The sequence below is a fragment of the Rana temporaria genome (genome assembly GCF_905171775.1).
Source record: "Rana temporaria chromosome 3 unlocalized genomic scaffold, aRanTem1.1 chr3c, whole genome shotgun sequence".
Lineage (NCBI taxonomy): Eukaryota > Metazoa > Chordata > Amphibia > Anura > Ranidae > Rana > Rana temporaria.
The window spans coordinates 155257-173119 of NW_024404425.1; the positions used below are offsets into that span (position 1 = coordinate 155257).

Consider the following 17863-nt stretch of genomic DNA (forward strand, 5'->3'; position numbering starts at 1 on the left):
TGGTTTACCCAGAGATGTGGTGGTCAAGCCTCATTATTTCTCCACCAAGGAGGACGTTATGAAAAGATCTAGACAACAGGAGAATCTCCAATACCATGGTGCTACAATACAAATATTTTCTGACATTTCTCCATACACCATCCAGAGAAGAAGAGCGATGAAACCGTTATTGTCGGCCCTCATGGACAATGACATCAAATACAAATGGGCCTTTCCCTTCACCTTAAAGTTCAATCATAATGGCAGACACCATGTGATACATAATCTCCGCGAGGGTGAAAAACTTCTAATTGATCTAAAAATTATCTCTCTTGAACCAGCTATGGACACTACTTCACCTCAACTACCATCAGGCAAGAGGACCACGCCTACTAGTCCAAATCTGAATCCTTGGAACAAGGTCAAATACAGAAAAATTGGAAAAGACTCCATCACCTGAATATTGAATAGTCTTACCCAGGAAGTATCTCTCTTGAGCTAATTTCTATAAATTTAAAGATAAAATAGGTCCAATGCTAGCACATAAATTGTCACCTAGATTTCAATCAAGAACTCTCCCTAAAATAAAGATGATTGACGGTTCATTCTCCCTAAACCCTAGGAGAATAATGGAGGCCTTCCATGACTTTTATTTTAAGCTTTATACCTCTACTGAGGATTCTTCTTCAGAGAGGATAGATGATTTTCTTAGCAATCTGAATCTTCCTAAATTGTCTGAAATACATACAAGGGTGATGGAGACTCCCATTTCAATTGAGGAAGTATCGACAGTGATTAAACACCTAAAATTAGATAAAGCCCCGGGACCTGATGGATTTTCGAGTTCATATTACAAAACATTTTCAAGCATTTTAACTCCCTATTTGGTGAGATTTTTCAACCACATGACCGAGGGAGATCCTATAGAAAGACAACTCAATTTGGCTTATATATCGGTAATCCCTAAGCCGGAAAAGGATCATAGCCTGGTGGAGAACTATAGACCGATATCTCTTATCAATAACGATCTTAAGATACTTACTAAAATAATGGCCAATAGGTTATCTTCTTTCATTTGTCAATATGTTAGTAGAGATCAAGTTGGCTTCATTACTGGGAGGCGAGGTCCGGAACAGGTTAGGAGAGCTATTGATCTGATTTCTATACTGAACTCAGGATGGTCTGGTGATACTGGTCAGAAGGGTATGCTTCTTTCCATAGATCTTCAGAAAGCATTTGACTCAGTGTCTTGGCCTTTTATGTTCAAGGTGATGAACCATTGGGGGTTTGGCGCTAAATTTCTGGGTATCCTGTCTGCACTTTACTATTCCCCTGAAGCTAAAGTACGCTTTCAAGGTATTTTTTCAGAATCTATCGAGATCCGTAGAGGTACAAGGCAGGGATGCCCTTTATCTCCTCTGATATTTGCAATTGTGATTGAATCCCTGGCTATAGCTATTCGTGAAAATGCAAATATCAGGGGTGTTCGATGTGCCAAAAAGGAACATAAGTGCGCCTTATTTGCAGACGACCTTTTACTTTTTTTGACTACACCAGAAACATCCCTGCCCAAAGTTTACTCTCTTATGGACGAATTTTCTCTGGTTTCAGGTCTTGCTGTAAACATAGCCAAATCCAGGGCCCTCAATGTTTCACTTACTGAGTCCACTGTTTCTCTACTGAAAGAACGTTATAGATTCAAATGTGACGCCTCTTATATTAAATACCTAGGCATTAATTTGACCCCCAATATTCAGAATTTATATCTAGCCAACTATCCCCCTATGTATAGAAAACTTGAGAAGGATCTGAAAGACTGGGGTACTCAGAATATAGGTTGGATTGGTAGAATTAATTCGGTCAAGATGACTCTTCTCCCTAGGCTTTTGTATCTCTTTCGATCATTACCTATACCGATAATCAAAAGTCAACTAAAATCCTTTCAAGGCAAAATTACCAAGTTTATATGGAACAACAAGGGTCCACGCCTTCCATCTCGCACTCTCTATAACTTATCTGAACAAGGCGGTCTAGGTGTACCAAATTTGATATGGTACTACCAATCAGCGAGATTAGTGCAATTGTCAGAAATTTTTCTTAAAAATGAACGTCCTGATTGGATAGACATCGAAGAACAGGCGATTCCGTATCTAACGATAGAGGATTTAATGTGGAGTCATACCAAGAAAAGGCCTTCTATATTATCTCCGACTCTATCTCAAACTTTAGTTTTATGGGATTCACTTAAAAACAATCCCTCTCTAATCTCTAAAGGTAGGCCTTTATCGAATATTTTCATAGACCCATTCTTTACTTCTAAAATTGATAAAGATTCCTTTAACCACTTTAGCCCCGGGCCTGTTTTTCAGAGTCGGTGTTTACGAGACAAAACCATTTTTTTTGCTAGAAAATTACTTAAAACCCCCAAACATTATATATTTTTTTTTCTAACACCCTAGAGAATTAAATGGAAGTCATTGCAATACTTTTTGTCACACCGTATTTGCGCAGCGGTCTTACAAGCGCACTTTTTTTGGAAAAAATTCACTTTTTTAAATGAAAAAATAAGACAACAATAAATTTGGCCCAACTTTTTTATATATTGTGAAAGATAATGTTACGCCGAGTAAAATGATACCCAACATGTCACGCTTAAAAATTGCGCCCGCTCGTGGCATGGCGTCAAACTTTTACCCTTAAAAATCTTGATAGGCGACGTTTAAAAAATTCTACAGGTTGCATTTTTTGAGTTACAGAGTAGGCCTAAGGCTAAAATTAATGCTCTCGCTCTAACGATCGCGGCGATACCTCACTTGTGTGGTTTGAATACCGTTTTCATATGTCGGCGCTACTCGCGTATACGTTCGCTTCTACGCGCGAGCTCGTCGGGACGGGGCGCTTTAAAAAAATTTTTTTTTGCTTTTCGCATTTATTTTTATTTATTTTAGAATTTTTAACACTGAAAAAAAAAAAATTATCACTTTTATTCCTATTACAAGGAATGTAAACATCCCTTGTAATAGAAAAAAGCATGACAGGTCCTCTTAAATATGAGATCTGGGGTCAAAAAGACCTCAGATCTCATATTTGGGCTTAAATGCAAAAAAAAAAAAAAAAATTTGGAAATGTCATTTTTTCAAATGACAAAAAAAAAAAAATGTTTCTTTAAGACGCTGGGCGGGACTGACGTTTTGACGTCACTTCCGCCCAGTGGAGCTATGGGGACGGGCGAAGGAGATTTTTCCTTCAGTCTCGTCCCCGCTCAGATGCCGGATGGTCGCGATCTCCTCCGCCGCTACCGACGGCTACGGTAAGCGGCGGAGGGCGCGGGAGAGCGGCGGGAGGGGGGGGGCCCCTCTCCCGCCACCGATAACGGCGATCTCGTGGCGAATTCGCCGCGGAGACCGCCATTATCGTTAACACGGCCGCCCACAGAAGAGATGAATATCTCGATTGTGGCAGCAGCTGCTGCCGTTACCGAGATATTCATCTCTAAAGTGAGGACGTATAACGACGGTGGGCGGTCGGCAAGTAGTTATGGTGGCATGATAAGGGGTTGTATCGTATAGGACGCTTCTTTTCTCGTTCGGGTCCCCTTCCCGAGCAACATTTTATTGACAAGCTAGACCTTCCTGTTTCAGAAAAACTAAGATTTTCTCAACTACATGACTATGCTCAAAGCCTATGGGATAGTGACTCGATATCAGGATTTTTGACACCCTATGAAAGTAAATGTGATCAGGGTTTGTCCAGGAAGGGGAATATTTCAATTATATATAATTCACTTGCTACTAATGACACCAAATTGCCGCATATGCTGGCATGGGAAAAGGAACTTAATAACGAATGGGATTTGTCGGACTGGTATAAGAATTATACCAGATCCATTAAAGGTTATGTGAATGTCTCTCTTATAGAAGCTAACATAAAAATTTATACTAGATGGTATTTAGTTCCCGTCAAACTGACCTCTATGTATCCGACAACTTCTCCCCTATGCTTCAGAGGCTGTCATGGATTGGGGTCTATGATACATATTTGGTGGGAATGTCCCAAAATCCAGGGTTACTGGAATAAGGGGCCAGATCCTCAAAAGAGATACGCAGACTTAACTGCTGTTCAGTCTGTGTCTAACTTTGGAAACGATCCTCAAAAGGCTTTTTCCAAAGTTAGGCAGAAGATCAGGCATGTGTAATTGAATTACACTGCCGAATCTTAGGATGCAGTACCGCATCCACCGCTGGGGGCATTTCAAGTCGAAATGCCGTTGCTAGTATGCAAATTAGCACTTAAGGCGATCCACAAAGCTTTCCAGCTTAGTTTTTTCGCCGTAAGTGTTATTTTGCAAGTGTAAAACTAGGGCTGATGTTACAAAGTGAAAACTAGTCACACCATGTAAAAGCCCATTGCAGCGACGGCATTTGGTATGCATTCCCGAGGGAGAACTCCACGGCAATTTGTAAAGACAAAACCGGCATGGGTTCCCCCCCAGGAGCATACCAGGCCCTTAGGTCTGGTATGGGTTGTAAGGGGACCCCCCTACGCCGAAAAATCGACGTAGGGGGTCCCCCTACAATCCATACCAGACCCGTATCCAAAGCATGCTACCCGGCCGGTCAGGAAGGGAGTGGGGACGAGCGAGCGCCCCCCCCCTCCTGAGCCGTGCCAGGCCGCATGCCCTCAACATGGGGGGGTTGGGTGCTCTGGGGCAGGGGGGCTCACTACGGGCCCCCCCACCTCAGAGCACCCTGTCCCCATGTTGATGAGGACAGGACCTCTTCCCGACAACCCTTGCCATTGGTTGTCGGGGTCTGCGGGCGGGGGCTTATCGGAATCTGGGAGTCCCCTCAAATAAGGGGGCCCCCAGATACCGGCCCCCCACCCTAAGTGAATGGATATGGGGTACATCGTACCCCTATCCATTCACCTGTAGGCAAAAAGTTAGTTAGTGAACACACAACACAAGGCTTTTTAAAATATTTTATTATCCTGCTCCGGATGCCCCCCCTGTCTTCGTTATTAGCTCAATTAGCAGGGGGGGCTTCTTCTTCCGCTCTCCGGGGGTCTTCCACTCTCCGGGGGTCTTCTCCGCTCTCCGGGGGGGGCTTCTCCGGACTCCGGGGGGCTTCTTCCATCTTCTCCCCTCTTCCGCTGTTGACTCGGCGAACCCCGGTTCTTGTGCAGATGTCCGGTGCCTTCTTCTTCAGCGCTGGCTGCCTGCTATGTTTGTGTGTTAGCTCGATTTCAAACAGGCAGCCGGCGCGGTCTTCTGTGACGTCAGGGTCTTCTGTTCTTCTCCCCTCTTCCGATGTTAACTCGTCGCCTGTTGTCGCTGTAATGATGGAAGCGCGCCTTGCATCCCATTTATATAGGCATCACCGTCCCATCATGCTCCAGCAGGTACCCACGTGGTGGGTGCCTACCCACGTGCACCCACCACGTGGGTACCTACCGGAGCATGATGGGACGGTGATGCCTATATAAATGGGATGCAAGGCGCGCTTCCATCATTACAGCGACAACAGGCGACGAGTCAACATCGGAAGAGGGGAGAAGAACAGAAGACCCTGACGTCACAGAAGACCGCGCCGGCTGCCTGTTTGAAATCGAGCTAACACACAAACATAGCAGGCAGCCAGCGCTGAAGAAGAAGGCACCGGACATCTGCACAAGAACCGGGGTTCGCCGAGTCAACAGCGGAAGAGGGGAGAAGATGGAAGAAGCCCCCCGGAGTCCGGAGAAGCCCCCCCCGGAGAGCGGAGAAGACCCCCGGAGAGTGGAAGACCCCCAGAGAGCGGAAGAAGAAGCCCCCCCTGCTAATTGAGCTAATAACGAAGACAGGGGGGGCATCCGGAGCAGAATAATAAAATATTTTAAAAAGCCTTGTGTTGTGTGTTTACTAACTAACTTTTTGCCTACAGGTGAATGGATAGGGGTACGATGTACCCCATATCCATTCACTTAGGGTGGGGGGCCGGTATCTGGGGGCCCCCTTATTTGAGGGGACTCCCAGATTCCGATAAGCCCCCGCCCGCAGACCCCGACGAAAAATGGCAAGGGTTGTCGGGAAGAGGTCCTGTCCTCATCAACATGGGGACAGGGTGCTCTGAGGTGGGGGGGCCCGTAGTGCGCCCCCCTGCCCCAGAGCACCCAACCCCCCCATGTTGAGGGCATGCGGCCTGGCACGGCTCAGGAGGGGGGGGGCGCTCGCTCGTCCCCACTCCCTTCCTGACCGGCCGGGTAGCGTGCTTTGGATACGGGTCTGGTATGGATTGTAGGGGGACCCCCTACGTCGATTTTTCGGCGTGGGGGGGTCTCCTTACAACCCATACCAGACCTAAGGGCCTGGTATGCTCCTGGGGGGGGGAACCCATGCCGGTTTTTTATTTGAAAATTGGCATGGAGTTCTCCCTCAGGAATGCATGCCGAGCGACGCTGTCATTTTTTTTTTTTTTCCCGACGCAACTTTTTTAAGCCGTCGCGATCCTCAAAACTCGGCGTAACGTAAATTTGCGCATGCGCAGTACGGCCGGCGCGGGAGCGCGCCTCATTTAAATGGGACTCGCCCCATTTGAATAGGAACGCCTTGCGCCGGCGGAATTTTAGTTACACAGCCTGAAATTTCTAGATAAGTGCTTTGTGGATCGGGCACTTAGGTAGAAACTTTAAGGCAGTGTAACTTAAATGGGATTTTTTAAGTTACGCCAGGTTTTTGTGGATCTGGCCCCCGGTGTTCAATATAATCAGACGAGTCACAGGCTGTAACCTGCATCAATCTCCTACTATTGCTTTGCTTAACGGAATGTTACCTCTAACTTCCAAGGTTACCAGAAAACTCATCTTATATATTATGACAGGTGCCAGAATTACACTCGCAGCTGCATGGAAAAAGACTAATGTTTCCATCCTATATATGAAAAGAAAGGTCACATGGATTATGGAACAAGAGAAAAGGGTCTGCTCCATGTTGGATAAGTCTACTCTTTTCTATGAAATCTGGGAACCTTGGATAGAATACATGGGGATAACTTATACTCCGTGAAGGTTTTGATGACATCAATGTCTTTTGGACGATGCTGGTAGATGGCAGGCAGGCTAATTTTCTATCTCTCCTGATTTTCTTCTGGCTTTCTTTTTTCACTTCCTCTCTTGTCTTTTGTCACTCTTTCTTTTTTTCTTTTGATTCTTCTTAGGTTTTATCTCATTATTTTATCTCTGGGGATAGAATCCTTAAGATTTTTGGTCCTCAGTTTGTTTTATTTTGAAAAGATAAGTTTATGTTTAAGTAATTGAAGGATTCTACCAAACCTTTGAAATAATTAGATTTGATGGGGATTCCGACAATATGTTTTCGGTTATCGGAGAGTTCCAGTAATAGTTATTGGAGGGAGGATTGGAGGTTTTGCTCAACCTCTTGGACACAGAAAGTTCCCGTTAGGGGTGTCGGAGAGGTTGATGCACTCCGGATATATTATCCTTTAATTATTCTAAGTAATTTAATCTGGTACACTCAATTAGTTTTATCCCCTTTATAACTTATTGTGTGATAACACTAGACCTAGGAATTCCTTGATATATGAAAATATTCTGTTTCTCCTTCAAGTTTAAAGTATTACTTTGAAATAGTCTTTTAATTTAGCTTATGTGAACTGCCTTACTTTCACCACATGGTGTAGAGCATATAGGAAGGATAGATATAAGTGGCAGTTAATAAGACAGGAATGATTATTATGAATTGATTTAAATTATTATATTTCTGCGTGCTATTGACTTATTTCTTGCTATTTTTATACAAATGTATGTATTTATTTTATTGAAAATAAACTTAAATTTGAATGAAAAAAAAAGGATTGGGGTAAGAGGACCTGTAATGTTAATATGGACAGGATTGGGGTAATTGATCAATTCATTAAACACTCATTACTCTTGAAGTTTAAATTAAAATTAATTAACATGGATAGAAGAAGGTAAAAAAAAAAGAAGAGAATTGTATAATAAAAAACAGAATTGTATGTTGAGATTCTCTGACACTTTACTCCAATGTTTTTACAGATGATGAATCTACGTTTATTATCTACGGTAAGGAACTTATCATACAATGAAACTTAATTTATAGCACATTACTGTCCTACCAATTATGTCTGCACATTTTGTTTGCCTTTGTTAACAATTTTGCCCTGAGATGGATGACTTTAGTTCCAGAAATGGTGGTTTGCCTATCACCTAATGTTATAATGATCAGCATCAGACATGTGCGGTTCATGTTGTTCTGAATTAAAATGCGGCCAACATTTTTATTATTCGGAAATGTGGGTATGTGAGGCCGCATACACACAGTCGGTCAAAACGGATGGAAATGGACTGAAGGTCAGTTTCATCGGTCCAAACCGATGGTGTGTGGGCCCCATCGGTCCGTTATCCTTCAGTCCAAAAATTTAGAACTTGCTTTAAAATCGAACCGATGGACGCCTAACCGATAGGTCAAAACCGATGGTTAGTATGCAAAAGCATCAGTTAAAAACCCGCGTATGCTCAGAATCAAGTCGACGCATGCTTAGAAGCATTGAACTTAATTTTTCTCAGCACATCGTTGTGCTTTACGTCACTGCGTTGGACTCGATCATTTTTTTAACTGATGGTGTGTAGGCACATCAGACCATCAGTCCGCTTCATCGGATGGACCGACCGTGTGTACGCGGCCTTAGAGTTTCTGAATACTACAGTAACAAATTTAAACAAATCTGGCATCTGACATCTCTGTTTTCCACCCACATTCGGCACTGGGAATGGGAGCTGTCAGTTGGCAGGTGCCTAGAAACAGAAAGTAAACAGAAAGGGGCAAGGTCTCCTGCTGTCAGTGCTGACCCCGCCCCCTTTGTTTATTTACCATCAGTGGGAACTGGTCATGTCAGACACCAGGTGGCAAGCAATGAGTGCAGACCTTTTTTTTGGGGGGGGGTTGGCGGTGTCATTCAAATGTCCCCATCAACATGCCCCCATTCTTTACTGTTACTCAAAAATGTATAAAAAGACACCCAGGCAGACCAAAAATTAATTGATGCACAGGGTGATTCAAGGTCAGAACTGTATCCCTTTGTTGGGGCCCCCACCTAAATTAACAGGTGTGGTTCCTTAAACTGAATAAAATGGGGATTAAAGATCACCAAGAAACCTTATTGAGGATGTTTTTAATTATTTTATTATTGTCCGAGGATGAAAGAATGTCCGTGATAGGCGGGAACACTAAACACAGTGGGCCAGATTCAGATAGATTAGCGGATCTTTAGATCCGCGTAATCTATCTGATTTACGATCCGCCGGCGCAATTTTGCGAGGCTAGTGCAGTATTCACAAAGCACTTACCTCCAAACTTGCGCCGGCGGATCGTAACTCCCCCGGCGGAATTCAAATTCCGCGGCTAGGGGGAGTGTACAATTTAAATTAGGCGCGTTCCCGCGCCGATTTAACTGCGCATGTGCCGCCAGAGAAATTCCCCAGTGTGCATGCTCCAAATGATGTCGCTAGGACGTCATTGTTTTTGGCAGCAGCGTAAATTCCGGCCATCCGTATTCGCGACCGACTTACGCAAACAACGTAAAAATTTTAAACTCGGCGCCGCATATAGCAGGGGTAACTATCCGCCGGAAAAAGCCGAACGCAAACGACGTTTCTGAATCGGCGGAAATCGGAATTTGCATATTTGTTGCGTAAACAAACGAAGCGCCACCTAGCGGCCGGTTGGATATTGCAGCCTAAGATCCGACGGTGTAAGTCACTTACACCAGTCGGATCTAAGGGAGATCTATGCGTAACTGATTCTTATGAATCAGTCGCATAGATCTGACCGTCGGATCTCAGAGATACGACGGCATATCAGGAGATACGCCGTCGTATCTCTTTATGAATCTGGCCCAGTGTCTGCTGGGGAACTGCGTGTTCCGTCTATCACGGAACAGAACGAGGAGGAGATGCGACTTTTCAAGAATGGCCGCCCGCCGTCTAACTCTGCACAATAATCAGGTACACAGTCAGGTGTATAGACTCGAGTATAAGCCGAGGGGGGCATTTTCAGCCTAAAAAAAGGGCGGAAAATCTTGGCTTATACTCGAGTATATATGGTAGTTGGGATCCACCCAGGAGCCTGCTGCAACTACCTAGGAAAGTATGATTTAAAAAAGAAAGGCACACTTCTCTCTTAATTTTGGCGTGGGGTTCTTCTCCAAATCCATAGCAGACTAGAAGGGCATGGTATGGATCGGAGAGGGGACCCCCACACTGTTTTTCTTTTAATTTCTTAACATCAGCAAATGTTTTGTTTATATTCTGCTGTCAGAGGGGAATCCCGCTGACAGTAGGTAAGTCATAGTTCTTAAAGACGCCATGCCTGAAGACTGTAACCCCTCACAGTTATTCTTGATGCACGCAGGTACAGGCCCTGCTGTTAAAAATGTGTAAAAAACATTGAAATGACATGCCCCCTATCAAACAGGTGCATAAAAGTTGGGCCTTGGGTATTGGCGGTGCCCTAAACCAAAAATATTGTTGGAAGCTAGCATAATCAAGGTTCAGGTATAGTATAGACAGCATAGGCAGTGTTCAAGGGATCCCAGTTCCCTAGCAAATGTAATCAGTTACATCAGCATTAGGGGCTTGATAGCTGCTTATTCAGGACTGATTCATTTTGATAAATTTAAACCTATCAACAGAGTCTATGGACAGATGTACTCTTTGATCCATTACAAACCATCCAGCAGCACTGAATGTCCATTCAGAAAGCACGCTGGATGCAGGAGAGGCCAGTAGCCTGATTGAATATTGCGCAAGTTTTGGCCAGTGGTCCATCCTCAAGACCCAGTAACCCAGTGGATGCTCAGTTAGAAAGGTCTCCAAGTATGCTCTTGCCCCTAAATATTCTGGCACCATATAATGCAGATGCTGCCAATGGTTGCTTAAACCTAACAGTCCTGGGCGCTGAGAAATAAAGATTTTTTTAAAGGCATCGGTCAGCTGGCCACCTTCTTCGCTGCTCTTCCTCTGACCGAATGAAGCTTCAGAAACACGTTGTCCTAGGGTCTGGAAAGGCGTTACACAAAGTTTTATTCAAGGCGTCCTGAAGAAGTTTCATCCTCTGCTCCCTCTGCAAAGGTAGGATGAGCTTTGCAACCTTACCCCTGTAACGTGGATCAAGAAGGGTTGCCAGCCAGAAATTATCCCTCTCCTTGATACCACAAATCCTCAGGTCCTTTCACAGGCTTTGCAGAATCAGGGAACCCATGCAATGTAAGTTTGAAGAGGCATGAGATTCTGAGTCCTCTGGGTCACTAAAGATGACATTGTCAGGAACTATCTCCTCCCAGCCACGTACAACTCCTTGGGTTTCTGGGAACTGAAAATCATCCCTTGAAGACTGCTGCATGGTATCCTCTATATACATGCTGACATAATCTTCCTCCTCCTCCTCCTCCTCCTCCTCCTCTTTCTCCTGTGTGTTTGGCGGCCCCACAGGAATGGAATTTGCATAAAGGGGCCTTGAGAGTAAAGGAAGTCCTTCTCTTCCTCCCGCTATTCTGCCTTTAGTGCCCTGTCCATGATTCCACAAAGACTAATGGGGGATTGTCGCTGCTCACCATCCTTGTGGCCACCTCAAACGGTGACAGGACAGTGCAAGCATCCTTTATCAGTAGCCACTGGTGTGGCAAAAAGAAGCCAAGCTCCTCTGAGCCTGTCCTGGTGCCATACTCACACAGGTACTTATTGATGACCCTCTGCTGTGTGTGCAGCTGCTTCAGCATTGACAATGTTGAGTTCCACCTGGTGGGCATGTCACAAATGAGGCAGTTGATGGGCAGGTTGAATTCCCATTGAATGTAGACACATTTGTCCACAGACTCAAATGCCGTAAACACGTCCCCACCCCCGGTGCCCGCGTCATTGGATTTCATTGAAAGCAGTGGGAGCCAATGTCTGCGCTGCTATCAATCTATTCAATCAAGAGTCGGGAACCCAGGGAGAGATGAACAGAGCATCTCCCATTCCAGGGATCCCCCTCTGCCCCCATCCCAGGGATCCCTCTCTGCCCCCATCCCAGGGATCCCTCTCTGCTCCAAGCCCAGGGGTCCCTCTCTGCCCCCATTCCAGGGATCCCTCTCTGCTCCATGCCCAGGGGTCCCTCTCTGCCCCCATTCCAGGGATCCCTCTCTGCTCTGCACCCAGCCCAGGGGACACTCTCTGCCCCATCCCAGGGATCCCTCTCTGCCCCCATCCCAGGGATCCCTCTCTGCCCCATCCCAGGGATCCCTCTCTACCCCCATCCCAGGGATCTCTCTCTGCCCCCAGCCCAGGGATCCCTTCCCTGCCCCCAGCCCAGGGGTCCCTCTCTGCCCCCATCCCAGGGATCCCTCTCTGCTCCTATCCCAGGGGTCCCTCTCTGCTCCTATCCCAGGGGTCCCTCTCTGCTCCAACCCCAGGGGTCGCTCTCTGCTCCCAGCCCAGGGGTCGCTCTCTGCTCCCATTCCAGGGATCCATCTCTGCCCCCATCCCAGGGATCCCTCTCTGCCCCCATCCCAGGGATCCCTCTCTGCCCCCAGCCCAGGGATCCCTCTCTGCCCCCATCCCAGGGATCCCTCTCTGCTCCTATCCCAGGGGTCCCTCTCTGCTCCTATCCCAGGGGTCCCTCTCTGCTCCTATCCCAGGAGTCCCTCTCAGCTCCTATCCCAGGGGTCCCTCTCTGCTCCAACCCCAGGGGTCCCTCTCTGCTCCCATACCAGGGAGCAAGGGGTGTGTCCTATGCCTGCATACTTTTGCTGATAAGTGTCCCTCATTCCCATCTCAAAAAGTTGGGAGGTATGTATAAGGAGGTGTTGTATTGCCTCATCACATAACCTGCTTTAACCCCTTGGATCCCACACTAGCATACTGCAACTGCGTGCTTTACACGGTTTCTGGGTGTTTGCAGAGTGGCCCTATTCACTTGATGATGTCACGATCACCCACCAAAAGCAACAGGGGGTATAATTCCTGCCACAGCATGGATACATCCTCAGCTGTTGCCACTGCAGCTAAAGGGGGTAGAGACCAATGTATGTAATGTGGGCAGTATGGCAGGGACACGGGGGCGGGCATGATCTTATATTGCCCGGGGGCCCCATGATCTCCTATTGCCCGGGGACCACATTAGTTGTCAGTCCGCCCCTGCTGTTGCCTCTTATATTTTGATGGTCTAACAGTTTTTAGCCCTAATATGTATAAGGTTTCACCAGTGGCGGCCCGTCCATAGGGACGCCCGGGCGCCCCCCTCCTGTAGTCACAAAAAAAAAAAACGGGCCCTTTAATAATTTTTAATTGGCATAAAATGTCATTTTTACATTTTAACTGCAGTGATGGCTCCCGTCTATAGAGGGTGCTGCAGCGCCAGCACCCCCTCTCGCAAAAAACATACATTCATGCATTGTATTGCACGAATGTATGTTATTGATGGTTGCCAGCTGCCGCAAGTCTATTCATATAACTGGACATAAGGGCGCCGGTTACCTGAATAACAGCAGCTGGTTGGCTGAGCGGAATGCCTATCAGAGCCAGGCTTCCTGAGTACAGCCCTAGTCTCCCAGAAGGTCTATCTAAGGAACGCAAGAGGGCTACGTCCCTTGGATAAGACTGACGGCTGTTTCAGCCAATCAGGTTCTTGGATTCTGGTTATCAGGAACCTGATTGGCTGAAGCGTCACCAAGGAAGACATCAAGGGGAGGACATGGAAGCAGAAAGGTAAGTGAATTTTACAGGGATTCCACTATACCCTCACTGCCGTTATTTCCCAGTTACAGGAACAATCTCCAGTAAGGAGATAGCATATCTGACAGTCACAGAGTATTGAGTCTGTATCTCACGCTGCTGCTCCCCCCCTCTCCCCTTTAGGCAGTCTGCTTCGGGTGTCTCTTCTGCACATGCACTAACTCCATCAGATTACAGGATAATGCATCCTCACTGACTCAGGTTCCAATATAACTAATGTGAGTGCTGCACCTCTGTATATAGTGTGCTGTGTTCTCTGTATGTATTGTATGTTCTGTGTATGTACTGTGTGTTCTATGTTGTACTGTGTGTTCTGTGTATGTATTGAATGTTCTGTGTATGTATTGTATGTACTGTGTGTTCTGTGTATGTACGGTGTGTTCTGTGTATGTACTGTGTGTTCTGTGTATGTATTGTATGTTCTGTGTATGTACGGTGCGTTCTGTGTATGTATGGTGCGTTCTGTGTATGTACGGTGCGTTCTGTGTATGTACGGTGCGTTCTTTGTATGTACTGTGTGTTCTCTGTATGTATTGTATGTACTGTGTGTTCTGTGTATGTATTGTATGTTCTGTGTATGTATTGTATGTACTGTATGTTCTGTGTATGTACTGTGTGTTCTGTGTATGTATGGTATGTACTGTGTGTTCTGTGTATGTATTGTATGTTCTGTGTATGTATTGTATGTACTGTGTGTTCTGTGTATGTACTGTGTGTTCTGTGTATGTAGTGTATGTTCTGTGTGTTCTCTGTATGTATTGTATGTACTGTGTGTTCTGTGTACGTATTGTATGTTATGTGTATGTATTGTATGTACTGTGTGTTCTGTGTATGTACTGTGTGTTCTGTGTATGTATTGTATGTTCTGTGTGTTCTGTGTATGTATTGTATGTACTGTGTGTTCTCTGTATGTATTGTATGTACTGTGTGTTCTGTGTATGTATTGTATGTACTGTGTGTTCTGTGTATGTAATGTGTGTTCTGTGTATGTATTGAATGTTCTGTGTATGTATTGTATGTACTGTGTGTTCTGTGTATGTACGGTGCGTTTTGTGTATGTTCTGTGTATGTACGGTGCGTTCTTTGTATGTACTGTGTGTTCTCTGTATGTATTGTATGCAGGGTGTGTTCTGTGTATGTTCTGTGTATGTACGGTGTATTCTGTGTGTGTACGGTGCGTTGTGTGTTCTGTGTATGTTCTGTGTATGTTCTGTGTATGCACTGTGTGTTCTGTGTATGCACGGTGTGTTCTGTGTATGTTCTGTGTATGTTCTGTGTATGTTCTGTGTATGCACGGTGTGTTCTGTGTATGCACGGTGTGTTCTGTGTATGCACGGTGTGTTCTGTGTATGTACGGTGTGTTCTGTGTGTGTACGGTGCGTTGTGTGTTCTGTGTATGTTCTGTGTATGTACGGTGTGTTCTGTGTATGCAAGGTGTGTTCTGTGTATGCACGGTGTGTTCTGTGTATGTTCTGTGTATGTACGGTGTGTTCTGTGTATGTTCTGTGTATGTACGGTGTGTTCTGTGTATGTTCTGTGTATGCACGGTGTGTTCTGTGTATGTTCTGTGTATGCACGGTGTGTTCTGTGTATGCACGGTGTGTTCTGTGTATGTTCTGTGTATGTACGGTGTGTTCTTTGTATGCGCGGTGTGTTCTATGTATGCACGGTGTGTTCTGTGTATGTTCTGTGTATGCACGGTGTGTTCTGTGTATGTTCTGTGTATGCAAGGTATGTTCTGTGTATGTTCTGTGTATGCACGGTATGTTTTGTGTATGCACTGTGTGTTCTGTGTGCTCTGTATGTATTGTGTGTGCTCTGTGTATAGTGTGTTCGGGTATTGGGAGCTGTGACAGCAGAGGATGGGCAGGTAAGGAGCTGGAGGGGTTTGCACCCCCCCAAATGTCTTTATCACCAGCCGCCACTGGGTTTCACACTTCAAATGTGTTAACTGGGTGTGTCAGAGTGGTGCGGATATCCACACAGTTGAGACTGGTATCAGAGGAGAACTTGAACCAGCAAGTCCTTAGGGGGTGCACTACACAAAAAAAAGCTGTTGTTATAACTTTGTTTCAATTTGTTAGTGTATCTAAATTTCTTAGTGCATCTAACACTCCCCACCTCCACACTGACAAAGCTGCTCTACAAAGGTGTCCTTGTCTATTCTTCATCCAGAGTGGGAGGCACTCTATTACAGGGGGTATGTTACTGGCCAGATCACCAGGTGAAAACAGAGGGGGGAAAAAAGCCTAAAGAAATAAAACTAATGCAACCACCACATCTAATGATTGGTAAGCTGCAATATATTACATTATTTATTTTAAGTTTAATAATGCTTTAAAGAAAAGTTAAATGTATCTTGTTAATGTATTATGCTAATATTAGGTGTTTACTTTTCAGATGGTGCATATCAATTTATACAGGACATTAATGCTTCAGTCAGACATTGGAGTGTGATCATTCTTGTCCCATCATTCTACACTGTTGTGTTCCTCGTGGCTCTTCCTCTCAATATCATGGCGATCGTCATGTTCCTGGTGAAGATGAAGGTCGGGAAGCCGGCAGTGGTCTACATGCTGAACCTCGCCATAGCAGATACCTTGCTTGTTATCATTCTGCCTTTTTATATTGTCTACAGATTCTTGGGAAATGACTGGATCTTCGGGGAAGGAATGTGTCGCTTTGTCACGTCAGCATATTACTGTAACATGTACTGCTCCGTCCTGCTCATGACAAGTATCAGTGTGGACCGTTTCCTGGCCGTAGTCTACCCGGTGCGGTCTCTCCCCTGGCGCACAGTGACCCGAGCATGGCTGGTGTGTGGTGCCATCTGGGTCATCTCATTGGCCAGCATTGTGCCTCTTCTCATAAGAAAACAAACCTGGGGATTTTATAACATAGATATCATATTTTGTCATGATATTCAATACATTAGGTCTGATCCGGATTTCTATTTTGATTATTTGATCACTGTTATCTCACTTTTCTTTTTCTTACCATTATTCATCACAACTTTCTGTTACATTGGAATCATCCGCAGTCTCAGCAGATCACAATTTGATCGCAATCATAAGAGATCCCGAGCTATCCGTCTATCCGTGATTGTACTGAGTGTGTTTGTCCTTTGTTTTGGCCCCTCCAATGTTATCTTTTTAATGCATTCTGTGCAGTTGTATAAGGATTATGATGACTCTCTGTATGTTCCCTACTTTGTCTCTTCCGGGATCAGCACCATCAACTGTTGTCTGGATCCTCTTATCTATTATTTTGCATCCTCTGAGTATAAGAGATACATCTACAGCTTTCTGCGCTGTAAGAAAGATTATCACCCTCCAGTAAAATAGAAGTCTATCCTTAACCCCTTGTCTACAGGGAAATATTACCCCCTTCCTGTCCAGGCCAATTCTCAGCTTTCAGTTCGCACTTTGAATGACAATTGTGCAGTCATGCAACGCTGTACTCATATGACATTTTTAAATATTTTTCACACAAATAGAGCTTTCTTTTGGTGGTATTTAATCACAGCTGGGCTTTTATTTTTGCAGTTTTTTTATTTTGTTTTGCTAAACAATTTTTTTTTATAGTTTGTTGTATAATTTTGCACACAGGTACATTTTCTTCTTCACTGATGTGTGCTGATGCGGCTGCACTGATGTGCATTTATAGGCTGCACTCATAGGCACTGATGAGGCTGCACTGATAGGCACTGATAGGTGGCACTGATGGTCATTGATAGGTGGCACTGATGGGCATTGATAGGTGGCACTGAAGGGCACTCATAGGTGGAACTGATAGGTGGCACTGATGAGCAATGATAGGCACTGGTAGGTGACTCTGATGAGGAAGCACTGATTGGCACTGATAGGCGGCATTGATGGGCACTAATAAGCACTAATAGGTGATACTGATGAGGAAGTATTGATTGGCAACACTGATGGGCACGTATTGGCAGCACTGGTAGGCACTGTTGGGACTGAACTGATCATCAAAACACTGATAATCTGTGCCCTGATTATCAGTGTAGCTGTCCCTTTAACTCAAGCCAGTTATCGCCTCTCTTCTCCCCTCTTCATGCTGTGAGCATGAAGAAAGGAAT

At 45.2% G+C, this 17863-nt stretch overlaps 1 protein-coding gene across 1 annotated transcript; it reads left to right on the top strand.

Moving 5' to 3' along the window:
* Positions 1 to 884: 884 nt before the first annotated feature.
* Positions 885 to 17170, top strand: LOC120921695 (proteinase-activated receptor 1-like). The gene is made up of 3 exons (XM_040334235.1): positions 885 to 1335; positions 1591 to 1815; positions 16168 to 17170. Exons 1-3 carry the CDS (start codon positions 885 to 887, stop codon positions 17109 to 17111), a joined length of 1620 nt encoding a protein of 539 aa, XP_040190169.1. The 3' UTR covers positions 17112 to 17170.
* Positions 17171 to 17863: the final 693 nt, after the last annotated feature.

Excerpts from the sequence above, each read along its gene's own strand:
- LOC120921695 (XM_040334235.1), top strand. The coding sequence starts at position 885 with ATGACCGAGGGAGATCCTATAGAAAGACAACTCAATTTGGCTTATATA. Across the intron at positions 1,336-1,590 it reads AGCTAAAGTACGCTTTCAAG|GTCTTGCTGTAAACATAGCC; the intron begins GTATTTTTTCAG and ends CTCTGGTTTCAG. Across the intron at positions 1,816-16,167 it reads CTGGGGTACTCAGAATATAG|ATGGTGCATATCAATTTATA; the intron begins GTTGGATTGGTA and ends TTTACTTTTCAG.